At 40.6% G+C, this 15,463-nt stretch overlaps 2 protein-coding genes across 3 annotated transcripts in view; both read left to right on the plus strand.

Annotated features, from left to right (window-relative positions):
• LOC117956239 (serine incorporator 2-like) overlaps positions 1-7,467 on the plus strand; it is an 11,656-nt gene extending 4,189 nt beyond the window's left edge. The window contains exons 3-10 of the mRNA XM_034891207.1: positions 250-437; positions 604-683; positions 1,012-1,149; positions 1,869-2,038; positions 2,709-2,799; positions 4,268-4,427; positions 5,802-6,014; positions 6,768-7,467. Coding sequence (XP_034747098.1) covers positions 250-437; positions 604-683; positions 1,012-1,149; positions 1,869-2,038; positions 2,709-2,799; positions 4,268-4,427; positions 5,802-6,014; positions 6,768-6,906 — 1,179 coding nt within the window. The 3' untranslated portion in view covers positions 6,907-7,467. The remainder of the gene's footprint in view (positions 1-249; positions 438-603; positions 684-1,011; positions 1,150-1,868; positions 2,039-2,708; positions 2,800-4,267; positions 4,428-5,801; positions 6,015-6,767) is intronic.
• Positions 7,468-12,275: 4,808 nt separating this feature from the next.
• The window catches only part of hivep3a (HIVEP zinc finger 3a), a 43,255-nt gene continuing 40,067 nt past the window's right edge, over positions 12,276-15,463 (plus strand). The window contains exon 1 of one of the 2 annotated variants that reach the window (XM_034891164.1): positions 12,276-12,424. The gene's annotated coding sequence lies outside the window, so the exon portion shown is untranslated. The remainder of the gene's footprint in view (positions 12,425-15,463) is intronic. The other variant, XM_034891165.1, reaches the window with a different exon arrangement.

A 15,463-nucleotide genomic window follows, 5' to 3' on the forward strand; every position in this document is an offset into this window, starting at 1 on the left:
TGTGTGTGTGTGTGTGTGTGTGTGTTTGTTTGTTTGTTTGTTTGTTTGTTTGTTTGTTTGTCTTGGTGAACAGTGTTCTGTAGCACCTACCCCAGCAACAGTGATACTGTAGAGCAGCTGAACAGACTGCTTGGATTATGTGTTTTTTATTTTAAATGTTTTTGTAAAGAACATCCAACTTCAAAAATCATTTCAATTTACTCAGTTTATTCCAACCCATCATTTGCTTTGTGTGCTTCACACTTTCAGATTCCAGGTTTCTGTCTCGGTGGGACATCCATACCTGGTCTAGAAAACAAGGTGAACTGTGATATCATTGTCGGCTACAAGTCAGTGTATCGCATGTGCTTCGCCATGGCCTGCTTCTTCTTCCTCTTCTCCATCATCATGATCCGAGTGCGCAACAGCAAGGACCCCCGAGCCGCCATCCAAAATGGGTTTGTACTGTACACTGCTGCCTCAGTACCACAGTCCCGTATGATGAAGTCATGCTGCACTCTGGCGGTCAAACATGGGAACTGCACCCCTAAGACTGTACCGAAACCGAGAATAAAAACATACTTGTTGTTCACGTACTTAGAATAACTCTTTCTTCCTTCTCAGTTTCTGGTTCTTCAAGTTCCTGCTGCTGGTTGGCATAGCGGTGGGGGCGTTCTTCATTCCAGACGGCACCTTCAATACAGGTATGAAGCCCAGACCTATTATTGCAGTTTTATTAGATGTTGCAGTTTCTTTATTGCCATGTTTGTTTTTTTATCTGAACTCTCCCACAGCACACACACCTTCAGACAAATAAGATGCAATTCAGTTTCAGTGCAATGCTGCAGCCGTTTGAGTCTAATATATAGTTCTCCCAAACATGTTTGCTGTATAGAGTATTGAAACGCTTTTATAAAATTGTCAATTCTGATGTCCATCACTTCATATAACAAGTACATGCCTGCCTCTGCCTTTGCACAGCCTGATAACTTTCTAAACAAATGTTCTGTACCCCTTTCTGTCTGGTATCAGTGTGGTATTACTTTGGCATGGTGGGCTCCTTCTTCTTCATCATCACCCAGCTGATCCTGCTGGTGGACTTTGCCCATTCCTGGAACCAGTCTTGGCTGCTGAAGGCAGAAGAGGGAAATTCCAAGTGCTGGTTTGCAGGTAAAGGGCAACACACCCTCCTATTTATCCCAAGAAACCTTTTAAAAGGGTTACTTCAGTTTTTTTTCCCTGGACCCAGTTTTCCTATGTTTTTGTGAGAGTGACTGATGGGAACAAGTTTCTTTGAAATTGGTCCAGTATTGAGTGAGAACGCTGTGACCATCAGCCGCGAACCAGGCTTCAATGTAATCCTGCAGGGGAAATGGTTATTGTTAATTTCCTTTACTAAAAGTACTTGCTGTTGTCACTGACCGGCTCAAATTGTTATTCTATATATCTGACTGCATTATGGAAAGGATCCCCACAGAGAGACCTTTTTAAAGACCAGAAACAGCTCTGAGATGGCTACTACTAAACTCACAGAAATAACCCTCGCAGTGGAAGTTTAACATTTAGCGTTTGGCCAATGTGTTTTCAGGGCAATACATGTTTATTTGGAATCAATGCGTTCACTTTTAAGTAATTTGTCTGCCAAGTTTTATTTAAATAACACAAGAAGGTTATATTGTCCAACGGTTAACCATTGGAAAATATAATCCCTAAAACCAGAATTAAATAAATTGTACTATTTATTGCATGAAATTAGTGGAAGTCTGGTAGTGATGAGTTGACAAAATTCAATCAATCATACTGCATAAAATACACTGAGTCAGAAGCAGATTCCCCCCCCCCTGGAGATTTTCTAATGGCGGTACCCTTTGCTCTTGTTTTCTTCCCAGCTCTGCTGTCATTCACCTTGTTCTTCTACGCCTTGGCTTTCTCTGCTGTCGTGCTTTTCTACGTGTTTTACATCCAACCTGACGACTGCACCGAGCACAAGGTCTTCATCAGCCTCAACTTGATCTTCTGCTTCATCGTGTCCATCGTAGCCATTCTGCCCAAAGTTCAGGTAATAGAAGACCGATGTTTAAGATAGTACATATCCATTTATGGACCGGAGCTGCTAAATGTTTCCATGTTGTACCCGAACCCTATCCATGTCTATGTATATTTGCAAGAAATGAGTATAACTGCTATTTGATGCACAATGCAGAAGACTAGCTAATATGGAATTAGCATTTTGTCCCAGCTGTGACCTTTTGTTGTCTCTAAACCTTTTTATTTTATTTATTTAGTCAGTGTTTTGACTGTGTTGAAAAAAATGCAAAGTAAAACTTACAGGCAATGAAAAAGAAAACCAACAAGATCCTCAGCGACAAATGAGCATCTAAAGTAAAATTGTTCAGGTTCCAAGAAGTAGAGAGAAGTTGAGAACTTCTCTAGTTCTACATCCTCTTCATTTTCATTTTTCATCGATAATAGAAATTCAATTGGCATTCATCAGTGTCCATGTTAATTCGGTCGGCTTGAACTCTTTTAGACACAAACACGAACAAAATATCTGGACAGACAAACCAAAAACCACAAACAAGAAATAACCACACACAAACCAAATCACAGGTCCAGCAAATAGCTTATCAATATTTTGTTTTGTAAGAGTTTGACTGAGCATTGAAGAGAGTTTGTTTTACTGGCACATTGATTAATTTTGGGACTCATCCTCTGCCGTGTCTCCACAGGAGGCCCAGCCCACCTCCGGCCTGCTGCAGGCCTCCTTCATCTCCTGCTACACCATGTATGTGACCTGGTCAGCCATGACTAACAACCCCAGTGAGTCACACAACTTGACCCGCCATCTCTTCCTTGTTAAGCTACATATGCGGTATAATAATTTCCCAGCTAAACACCCTTCCTTTCTTAGTCACCCGTGTCTAGGACTGGGTATAGTTCAAATAGTTCCAATACCGATACTAACACCGTGACTTTGATACCGGTTTCCAAAACATTACTTTTTTACAATACCAATTTTATAAAACAAAAAGAAGTTACAACATTACACACGCTCAAAACCTTTTTATGTATTTATTCTGTCTCTGTGTAACGTAGTTCTTCCTGCTGTCTCTAAGACGTCTAAAGTTCGACAGCCAATTACAAACATCGTGAGGGTTGGATATCGGTTGGATTTTTACAATACCGATGTCAAACCGGTACTTTTAAAACGATTTTGATGTCTAAACCGATTCTTGAAAAACTGAAAAATGACATCAGAGAAAGGCTCTTTTAGAGTTTTTTTTTTAATTGAAAATTATTTAAATTTATCAATATATTAACATGTTTAAAGTACTTAGTGACCTAAGTCACTTAAAACACAACTACAATAATGCTGAGCATGCTGGCAAATGCCGGCCTCTCAGCTGATTAACAGCTGAGTGGTTCAGAATCGACTCAACATGATGATGTTTTATATAAACTTTTATAATGTTTTTGAATTGCTTTTTGTATTGATTTAAAAGCTTATTCTGTACAAACCAAATGTTGTGTGGCTGATTGTTACGTTTAGAAGTCAGAGAGACTAAATCTGTCCAGACTACGGATCATACACAGTCTGTTAATTAAAATCAGCAACAGATCGCATGTATAGCATTTTGAGAGCTACTCTGTCATAATCAAAACAACTGTGTGTCTGATAACACTCGGACCACAGTGTTTCTTCAGGCTGACTTCCTGTTCAGCCTAAAGACTGCTGGTATCGGCTGGAAACTGTCCGACGTGAGAGCGGATTTTTGTCCCCGCTCCCGTCTGCTGCTTCCTGCTCTCGGCCACGTTACAATCGAGGTGCAGTTCATCTCAAACGAGCCTATTGTTGGGTCTCGCTAGAAGCATGCTGCATTTTTATTGGCTCACTGGCACTGATGACATTTACTCCTTGGGTATTGAATAGCATTTTCTCAGTACTTTAGAAGCCAGCCCTCCCTGTGTCCCTATGTGCTTCTACGTGTTGGCTGCTGTCTGTGTTGTATTTTAAATCAGATTTTATATTTTCAAAACTGTATGTTTGACTAATCCACTTTATCTCCTAGCCCACCTTCCCTTCCTTTAATTAGTCTTGACACATGTCAGGCCGGCGTTGTAAATTTCTGACTTGCCTGCAAGAACAAAGGGGAAATAAAATAAAAAATAAAAAAACAGGATAATTGACTTTGGGAAGGAGTATAAAGGAAAGGTAAACATGCCCCTGTAAGCTGTAATAACTACTAGTTGTCATATTTGACGTTGTTGTGTGTGTTTCCGTCCTCAGACCGGCAGTGTAACCCCAGTCTGTTGAGTTTGGTCCAGACCGTTACGGCCACTCCAGCACCAGGACCGGCTCCGACCCAAACCCCGGGCAGTGTCCAGTGGTGGGACGCACAGAGCATCGTGGGATTGATCATTTTCCTCTTCTGTACTCTTTACGCCAGGTATTTTACCGTAACTGCTGGTATTTTTTAGGTTTCATGTCATGATTCACTTTTACAAGAAGACATACCTCAAAACACTTTTAAGTTCTACGTACAGCGCTGACTGCACGTTGGATCCTTTTCCCGCTGGCAGGAACCGCCCATTTCCTCCAGAGGAGATGGGAGTTTAGTTTAGCATACTGCTTTTGTCAGGGCAGTTATGGAGGATGGTTGAAAAGAAAAGTCTATTTGGAAATAGTTTAAATTTGATAAATATCCACATCATCTTTTGCAACGTCTACTAGGATAATATAAAGCTGCTCTTTGACCGCAGGATTGTCCCCAGGGATTAGGAACCTTTTGAGGAAGTCATTATGTTTCGACCACAGGGATCAGGGTCTAAATTAAGTTCTGTGAACATTTTCTGGGGCTCCTGGTAATCGAAGGGTAGTACTTTGGGGTTTGCAGGGATGACCGTCGCTGATGGGTAAAACACACACACACACACACACACACACACACACACACACACACACACACACACACACAGCACAGCTGCCTCAACTCACCAACCGCTTTATTGATAAAACAAGGAAGTACTCTGGTGTTGATTTATCAAATTAGACTTGGTGGAAATTTGTCGTTGGCTTCTCTAAAACCTTAAAACGCGACCATGACACCACAGGCTATCAAGCATTAAACATACAACACACGAACACTACTAAAGTGTTCATATTATGCTTGTTGGCTTTTCCCCTTTTCTTTTATTGTGTTATATATCTTTTTTGTCCATGTAATAGGTTTACAAAGTGAAAAAGGCCAAAGTCCCCCTCAAAGGGACTTACCCTTTCCAACAGAAAACTCTGTTCACAAACTGCTCCAAACAGCTCTAGTGGAGTCCAGCATTTACTTCTGTGATTCACCTGCGTCACTTTGTAACACACTTTAAAAAGGCTCACCTAGCTGATAGCGTAGCACGCCCTAGAGAGAAATTAAATGTTTTTTGTTTTGTTTTATTATCAACCAAATCTCCTCCAGCAAAAACAAAGTCCATGAGTAGATCTGAACATTTAGTATCAAAAAAACAGTACAGTATACAACTACAGTATAAGCATGCAGAATAAGAACGACAACAATCTGCGCGTATACTTCTTCCACAGCGCTGCGGAGGAAGGTCTTGCATGTCTTCAAACCAGGAGTCTTCCATGTTTTTTAGGATAAGGCCCCCTTAGCTGAAAAAAAGAGAGCATTACATTTAGGCTGGCCTTCAGCCTTTAAACATACCTTTTCATGGTGCATATCATTTTCCCTTACACAGACTATATACTTGTTATCTCCTTGGCCTTCCTGTCTCTGTATATCAACAATCCCATGTTATGCTCTTGCCTGCCGCAGTATCCGCTCGTCCACCAACACCCAGGTGAACAAGCTGATGCGGACCGAGGACAACCAAGCTTTGACCGACTACAGTTCCACCACAGTGGAGGACGGAGTCCGGCGGGCCGTGGACAACGAAGAGGAGGCAGTCACTTACAACTACTCCTTCTTCCACTTCAGCCTCTTACTGGCCTCCCTCTACATCATGATGACACTCACCAACTGGTACATGTAAGTATACCCCGTTAGACTAGGTGTGTGTGTGTGTGTGTGTGTGTGTGTGTGTGTGTGTGTGTGTGTGTGTGTGTGTGTGTGTGTGTGTGTGTGTGTGTGTGTGTGTGTGTGTGTGTGTGTGTGTGTGTGTGTGTGTGTGTGTGTGTGTGTGTGTGTGTGTGTGTGTGTGTGTGTGTGTGTGTGTGTGTGTGTAAATTGGAGAAAAAAACCTAAACGTTGAGCTCCTTGTCTGGTTGAGGCCAGCCAGTCGATCTATGATGTTTAATGTAGCATCTTTTTTTAATTACTTTATTTTGCAATGTGTGTAGATCTTTTAAAAAAAAAAAATGGATTTGCTAAATGACAGCGTTTACAGCTGGAACTACATGTGTATGTACTGTATATATATTTTTTGAAATAAATAAACACCAAATAAGAGGGAATCATTTATACACTGTACTGTTAGAGAGAATCAGCAAACATGTAAAAGAGCAAAGATACCAACATGACCAGGTAAGATGTCTGAGGTTACCTACACAGCTATAAAAAAAATAAAAACGTGAAAACACGGAAGCAATGTAGACACCCCATTCTTTTTAATTTAGAGAGGATGCAGGTGCATGGTAAGCCAATATAAAATATCCAAACCCTATGTGTTGTTGTTTTAGAAGGAAGATTTGAACATTATTGTTGGCCACTTCTGACAGCCCTACTTTAGACAGGCTGATTTGATGCAACTGACTTCTTTCTTTGTTGTTCTGGACTCGTCAGGCCCGACACTGACTACCAGACCATGAAGAGCACCATGCCGGCCGTGTGGGTGAAGATCATCTCCAGCTGGTTTGGCCTGGCCATCTACCTGTGGACCCTGGTGGCCCCGGTCGTGCTCTCCAACAGAGACTTCAGCTAAAACCCAGGGAAGTCTGTCCATGCGGCTTTTAGCCGGTTGCTATTTGCACCTTAAAGAAAGCTAGCTTTATATTGATTGTTTCTTTAATTTTCTTGCAATTCCACATTTAAATTGGAGAATGAAATAGTAAAATGCTTTGTTTTTCACTGGACGCCATTATGTTGTTTTGTTTTTTAACCCAGTTTTGCAGGAACACTATATTGTTTGAGATGAGCTTTAATGACACATTCCAGTTAAACCTCAGGTTATATATCGTTTGGTATATTTTTCTTTACTGTCACAAATATTCCTATTAAGAGCAAATGTTTTGGCTTTGTTCGTTTTGTATCATTCTGATTTCTTTTAAATCAGTTGGATTTCATGGAAAGAGGATTTCCAAATTAGATTTATTATGCATTTGCTCTAATGCCCATTTTTAAAGTGCCTTTTATTATATTTTACACAAAAGCTATTCAAAAGGGCAATTTTTGATATCTTTAGTCTGTGGCATGAAGTTGCTTCCTCAATATGTTGTATGTTCACTTTTCATTATAATCAATAAAGTTCACACTCTTTCATCAGCGTGTAGGCAACATTTCTGTCCTGTAGATGGGGTTGTTGTCCGTCAGACCTTCTATGTAGGATATATTTCATTTTGCAGAATCTATTTAGATGTGTGAAAGATTTCTTAGTCTTTTTGATAATCTTTTTGTACATTCTGCTGTGTGAGTTGTCACATGTTCTCTTCAGAAACGGCACATACACTGTCATCAAGTCTGCAGCAGGGACTTCCTAATGCTTGATTGCCCTCCCTCCATTAATCACATGATTCTGCTAAAATGTGATTTATTGTGCTCCTTCGATGGGGGATTCCCAACACACACACACACACACGCACACACACACACACACACACACACACACACACCCACGTCTGGTAACAAATTGTAGATTTAATACTTGCAACATTACTGTGAAAATGTCTGCACACACAGTCGTACATGGGACACTCTATTTAACTTCCCCTGCTTATTGGTGCCTTCCATATTACAAATAAACCCAGTTTATGTGCCTGTCAGCCATTAGAGTACAACCAGATATAGTCCTTTCACAAGCATAGATAAATTGACAGCAGCACATAGGTTTTGCTGTTATTCAAGTTAGGGTCTGATTTTTTTTAAATGAATTCAAAAAATCAAAGCGACAGAGACTGAAATATCTTTATTTTCAGTCCTTGGTATAGTTCACGCTCCAAAATCACTGGACACTACACTTCCCATAATGCAACCAACAGTATATTTTCATTGTTTCCTCACTGCCTGATACATGCAAAACTCTTTCAAGTTCTACATGTCCAGTTTGTAACTTCCGCTTACTTCAAAAGATTTCAAAAAAGCGCAGCCAACTAAGTGTTGTTCAAGCACAATTCCTTACACATTTTGCCTTTAGCACAATGTGTCAAAACACATAGCTCTCCTCTGTCGATGTTGTATGGGTGGCCCGCTGTTGCAAAATTTCTGCCGCCACGGTATCAGAAATAGGGCCGACGCACAATGTATTATAAATGATCCTGCCGCCATAATGCACCCCCCGTTGGCGTCCGTTCACAGTGCTACTTAACAGCAAGTGGAACTACCCAGAGGTTATTAGGCCCGTGCAGTTTCACTCTACATACTGTTGTGTTGATTATTGTCAAAACGTTCACTTTCTTCCAAGTTGACTATTAAACCAACAGCTCCACCAAAAACATCACCGCGGTGGGTCCGTTCTGATTGGACAACGTTCAACTTGTCAGTTCTGGCAGCTCATCGTCCTGATATCAAACATCTGGAAACACTGAAACGGTAAGTGAGTCAGTGTAATATAATATATACGCTGTTGTTCGGACAGACCCGCCCCCACTGCTAAAAATCCTAAAGAAAACATTGGTGGCTGAATCGAGTAATTGCATTGCAACAAATGAGTAGAATAATTACATCTGGCACGTAGCAGTACCATAGACTGTATATTTATTAACTGTTTACGGGCAGTACTTATGTCCTTTCGATTTCTTTCAGGTTGAGTTGTTGCCCATGACATGCTGGCATTCTGTTAACGAATGCTAACCAAAGATCCCGCTTGATGGCATCAGAAGTGTGTGTGTATGTGTGTGTATTTCGGCGTGGTCTTTAAAACATTAACAAACCTCTTTCTACCACATGTATTGACAGGGTGAGCCTAACCTGTCAGCTGTGTTGTCGATGCCTCGACAAAACAAAGGAAGTGACTCAGAGCTCACTGTAAAGCAGCATCTCCGGCCGTACGATGTGTACTTGTAAAGATTTTTTTAGAAGAAAAAAGCAACTTTAAACAATCTAACACCCAGCAGAGCGTATTTTCTTTGCCTCCCCTTTCAAATGCAACATTCAAATTACTAGACAAGAAATTGTATCCTGAGAAAAGTGGATTTTGCGTGGTATAGCTCCATAGACCTCGATTCATTCTACACTTGTCAGTGAGCGCCCTCATATGGAACCAGAGTGGAACGGCAACCAGATCAGAGGAGGGAAGTTTCCTGAGAGTGGAAGTTCTCCACGTAGACATTCTCTCATTACGGTAGAATCAATATCACAGTCCACAGAGGTCACCGTTTACTGAGAAGAGCGCATGTTTTGAGATAGAAGCAAACACTAGAAGGTAAAGGGACAGAAAGCAAATTGTTTTGGAGTTTATAGATAGTTGAGTTAACCCTTGTGTTGTCCTCCCGGGTCAAAAACGGACAAAGATTTGACATTTTGGTCCTTTCTTCTGACTTTTTTTAGTTTTCACTAACACCACCTTACTATTGTTTTACACTACTTTTCTGAATTCATGGTCAATAACCTTCATTTATATAGAATTATACCTAATATTTGAGTTAAAAAAGCAAAGATTTTTTGAATTATAATTATTATTATTTGTGTACAACAAATACATGGGAGGAGTGGACACTTCACACCAAATGCTGGGTAACAACTCAGTCCACCACAAGGCAAGAAAGTGGTAAATCACTGTTTTTTAACATTTTCTGGACATTTCTGTGACCAACAGCTTAATAATTTATAACGAATCATGTGCCAGCAAGCATCAGAGGCCCAAGATATGCTAGCTCTTCCAGGAGGAGTTGGAGCACAGCTCCTAGGAGTTTTCCTGGACAACGGGCCAGAGAAGACCCTCTGTCACGACCACGTCCCTGGATGGCCTGGGACAACGGCAGTGCACCTTGTGCCCAAAAAACGCCTGGACATTCTTGGACACATCCGGCCATAATGAGCATTAGTTGGAAACGTGTACGAATGTATTGTTCACACTTTTATTATTAACAGGAGGAAAAAATGCATTTGGGAAAAAAATATCAGAAATTCTCATGTTCAGAGAGATTAACCAAAATAGTGACATTAAGAACCAATCGGAGCTTGTGTTCCCTGTAAGCTTATTGAGGACACGTTGTCAGGAATGTCTTGGTCCAATTTGTCTCCGGATATCTCAGCCTGCTTTTGCATGTTGCATCTAACATTTGAGTGGTGAATGACATTAGCAGCAGGGACACCCCTGCTACACCTTGGCACTTTCTCCACGCACGCAGACCGTCTATAAAGAGTCGATGCATGCCTAAATGGATTTGACCCACATTGTTATGGGTGACAGTGACAGTGGTAGTCCCCGGCCCAGCTGTGAGACCAAATGCTGTTATATAATGCTGAAGCAGGCGCTAATCAGTTGCATAAGCCAGTTATAGGATCATGCTGTCATTGGGGGCTCAGCATGCTCCTCTGCCTGTTGTGGTTTAGTAATCTGGGTGCTGCCCTGGGGAACTTCCACCATCATCACCAACAGCAACCCCACCCCTCCTCCTCCTCCATGGAGGGTTGGAAGCACCTGGCAACTACGTAGAAAAACAAGCTAAATGGAGCTCTGACACGTGAAGGTGTTTTATGGGCACCCCCAGTAGTCTTCATTAGACGGCTGTGTAATGTTCATCTCACACTTGTTATCACAGGCTTAAGAGTGTGAAGGCAAAATAATGTCAGAATAAATCACACAGTTCCGAAATATGATGTGGATGTGATAAGATATTAGAAAGAAACATATTTTACATTTTAAATTGTAATATTCAAAACAATAGCATAAATGATAGAAGAAATACTCATTTAATCATAAGTACACATCTTGATGATTCCAATGCCACCACATTAAGAATCAGATCATGGTCAACTTTTACATTTTTCACATTTGATTGTGTTTTGCATCTCATTAGACTGCTTTTGTCTGTGGAACAACAGTAGAGAACCTAATAGTAGAAATACTAATAGCAATAAAATGTATAAATTACTAAAGTTATAGTCCTATGTATACCTATTAAGACTAAAATTAGCGCAAAAATCTGAATGTTTAGGCCTACTTTTATTTTGTTTCTAGTGTTTCTCGCGGTATTGCGCGTGGGTTTTAGTCATAGACTGTTAATATTAATATTAATATGCAGTCTATGGTTACAGCCATAGTTTCAGATCTGTCTTGCGCTCCTGTGGAGGGATGTTGGTGTCAAATAATCTAAGTAAGACCTATTCAACCCGGAATTCAGAGTCGGAATTGCGCAGGAAAGTGCCAATGTATAGGTTTTGATAACGTTTTATTTACATCCTGCCGTATTTAGTATTGTACAATCTAGGCTACAGCGTTAATAATCATGAAAAAGACTTCTTGTTGTTATGTTGTTCTTTTATTCCACATTGTGTACGTATGCCGCCAACATACGTTTGTTTTTGCGAATTACGTTGTTTATTACTGACCACAAATGCCTCATTTTCATTTTCACGATTAGATGCCACGCTCTACGTTACGTTCGCTGGTATTGGAAAAAGTTGTGACCGAAAATGCAATGTTTTCTGTTTACCATCCATTGACAATGATGATGCTAGTGCAGTGGCAAATAGCTACATCAACTTTCAGGAGGATTCATTCCCGCTACCGAGCATCTGCCTGGACCACTCACTACCGGCTTATTAGCCGGTAAAAACAAAGCTAAAGCAGTATGATATGAAGCAAAAACTACCGTCCCGTGACGAAAGGCTAGGGAGACATATCAGCAGCTGAAGGTGTTATGGTAAATTAGAACAATTAATGTTGAATATGCCAGTACCATTGTAGTAGGCGGTCAAGCTGGCTAAAATTGTAATATGGCGTTTCCGGTCTAAAATGTAGCTAACAATTAGATCTCAAAAAACGCACTGAAGGAAGGTCAAGCCGAAAACCGTTGAATGTGATTGTGTTTACAACGTAAGTCAAGGATACATTTATGAGTTTACTGGCTCAAAGACAGGAATGATCAATATACTGCTTCAGTAACTGAGCTCCACTTAGCGTTGCTTAGCTTTTTTGTCAACGCCCGAAGTCTTGTACTTTTACGCCTTTATTTTGAACGCCATGTCTACATTTCCTGTCTTGACGAACCTCGGGTGACTTGGCACAGCTTGTGAAGCCGTGTCCGCACCGCAGAGAAGTGAAGTTGAGCATCCTGCAGGTAAGCTCATACATGCTGTCAGTGAGGCGTTGTTAGGAATATTACCATGTATTTTGTAGCTTTGTTCTGTTGTAACATTTTAAATGGTATGGCAGAAGGGGTGTTATTATTCAGCATGTTTTTCTTGTCGCTATTTGTTCGGAAGATAAAGGTAGTTAGCTAACGTTAAGATGGGCAGCGTAACCAGACGCTAAGAAGGAGTGTTGTCCTGTTTCTGTATTTTTTTAGCTAACACGTTAGAAGCGTGTTAAGCTACATGAACTAGTCGGTCCTGGGCTTTTCCATTCCACAAACTGGCTTCATTCATTGTCTCTGAGAGGGAGGAGGTGGTGAGGTTTGGCAAGTTAGCCAGAATTGGACATAACGAGACAGGAATTGGAGCGATTGTATCTTCAAAAGAAACGTCTTGCATTTGTCCTGTATAGTACAATAGGTACAAGTCGCAGTTGCAGTTTAGAAAAGCTAAGGTGATGGTAAAATACTCGCGTTAAAGCACAGAGCGGACCTGTTTATGTAACGTTGGCATGAGTATAATTGCTGTGTTCTCTGATGCCGCTTTATTTTGAAAATTCTTTATCTGGAGGCAGTGTAATTCCTGTTCGCTTGACGTGTATTGTAGTGGCAGAACTGCATGGTTCGGTCGCGGTACTATGTAGAAAAACTGGAGTAGTCTGCCTTTACGTTACACAAGTGTTTTGTTAATCGATATTGCCCAGTACTGCTGTTGCTTTAAAGCACGAGCGCGTGTATTTTGTGTCTCAAATTGTAGCTACCACCTTGTACCCTGTAACACCATTTTAAAATCCTCAAATGAGTGTTTTATACAGGTGTATATCATATTTTGCCATGGCTTTTGGTTATAGGCTATTTCATTCGGCAGCGCGTGATGTTGCACAGAGCTGCATCATCGCCATACGCACCCCGTTTGTAGCAAACAAACCTCCATTCAAAAAAATCTGACACTGTAATATATTTTATTAATTCGTCAGTAAGTGCGCATGTCCGTTAAGAACATGACGTTTTATAAACTATTGGGGTTTTTTGTGTGCAAACCTATCACCCCCGAACTCTTTTCCTCCCATTTTTATTCAATCCAGCCACATATTGTCCGCTTGTATTTTGGTGGAAGATCATTGTGAAAACCAGTACCAAAGGTCCACATTTACTGAATGTATGACTGCCGAATGAACAAATATACCTTAACTGTTCCTAAAATACTATTATTTATATTCTTTATTATATGCATCGTGTTGATAAGAAGATATAGACTTAAATTTGAGATTTATTTAACGGAGTTTGGCGTTGCCGTGTCCCACATGCAACAGAAAACGAAACCTCGGCTCCAGCGCTGCCTGCATAATGCCTTCCTGCTGCTCGGACACTTCTGCAAAACCAGGCTGCATGAAAGCCAACATGACATCATGCGTGAGAAACTGTAGCGTTCGGGGCGGATTTTCTTTTTTGTAGCCGCAGGGTCAAATCGCCGATAATATTGCATAATCACACAACTGAGCTTCAATTGGTGGGCTGATTTGGATGGGAGTGTAGTTGCCAAGTGGATAAGCTTTAGCGTCCCACGTTACATTGGATTTCGGCACCCCTTGTGGTTTTAGTATTTCTATCAAGGTTTGAAGAAAAAGAAACATGCATGTCGATGTTCCTGCAAAGAGCACAAACTGACCTACTGTACTGATCAACTCCGCAGCCCTAAAACACTCATCCATCCAATGATGCCTGCTGGATTAGAGGGCATCTGAGGACAGCTGTTGGCTTGCAACATTGCTATGCTGCAAGAACACTTAAATACAACATGGCATTTTTTTTATTTATATTTCCTCCATGTGAATCGTTAGCTTTTCCAGGTTTATTTATCAGGGGCACTGCAAACTAATTATACATAAGTAAAAATGTGCCAGAATTAGCCTGGAGGCTATTTCCCCATCCGCTGTACCTGGACTGGTGGTAAAGAGATCACCCTAAAAAGAGATGAAAAGGATTAAGCTATCAATAATACAAAGAGATTTGGTCCTATACAATAAATGTGTATTACAATATTTATAATAAGCTTGTTCTGCAAAATCTCACAACATTCCTGGGCACAAAGTGGAGCTTTACTGTGTCTGCCTGGCTACAGTATTTGATCAATATGATGAATGGCCTATATTATTGTGCTACTAACTCGGGAGGGAGGGAGCATTGGTCTGCGAATGATGATTATTTTCATTATATTTTAAAATATTGATCATTCTTTTTATGAAATTTATCAAATGTATAAAAAAAAAAAAACACCCCATCAATCTGAAACCCGAATGCATCCAGTTTACAAACCAAAAACAGCAGCAATGAGCAGGGAGTACTTCTGGTGTTTTTTTTTTTATTTTCATGATTGATGATTAAAACTACGGCTGCAACTAACGATTATTTTAATTTTCAAAAAATAGGTTTGTCTACAAAACGTCAGAAAATGGTGAACAATAGGGATAAGTCAAAGCCCAAGATGACGTCCTCGAATGTCTCGTTTTGTCCACAACTCATAGATGTTCAGTTTACTGGCCCAGAGGAGAGAAAAAAATAGAAAATATTCTCATTTAAAGTGATGAGTTGGAGTAATTTCACCCCAGGGTCCTTTGCACCACGACCTCGAGCCAAACACCCCCCAAGAAGCGTTTTTCACCTGGGTCAAACTTTGGGTAAGTTAGGGTTATCAGCTGGTTAGCTTAGCGCGGGCGCTATTGGAACCAAGTGTGTATCTTGTAAATTACCCCACTAATAATGCCCAAAATGATACCAAACTTCTACAGTAGTACAAATAGATTATGTATTCATAAAGCGATGGATTGGAAAGTTTGTAAGTACACAAGAAGTTCCTGCCTGCTGGCTTCTGCTCTCTCCTGCTAGCGCTACCGGCAGTGAGAATCCTTGGGGTCATCTACAAACTACAATGCTGAAAAGAGACCCACAAACATAGTTATTCATTTAATGGTTAAATAAGGTAGTGTCTCCAAACCAACTTCAACCATAACTTGTCTTCTGCTAGTT

The sequence above is a fragment of the Etheostoma cragini genome, chromosome 14 (genome assembly GCF_013103735.1).
Source record: "Etheostoma cragini isolate CJK2018 chromosome 14, CSU_Ecrag_1.0, whole genome shotgun sequence".
Classification (NCBI taxonomy): domain Eukaryota; kingdom Metazoa; phylum Chordata; class Actinopteri; order Perciformes; family Percidae; genus Etheostoma; species Etheostoma cragini.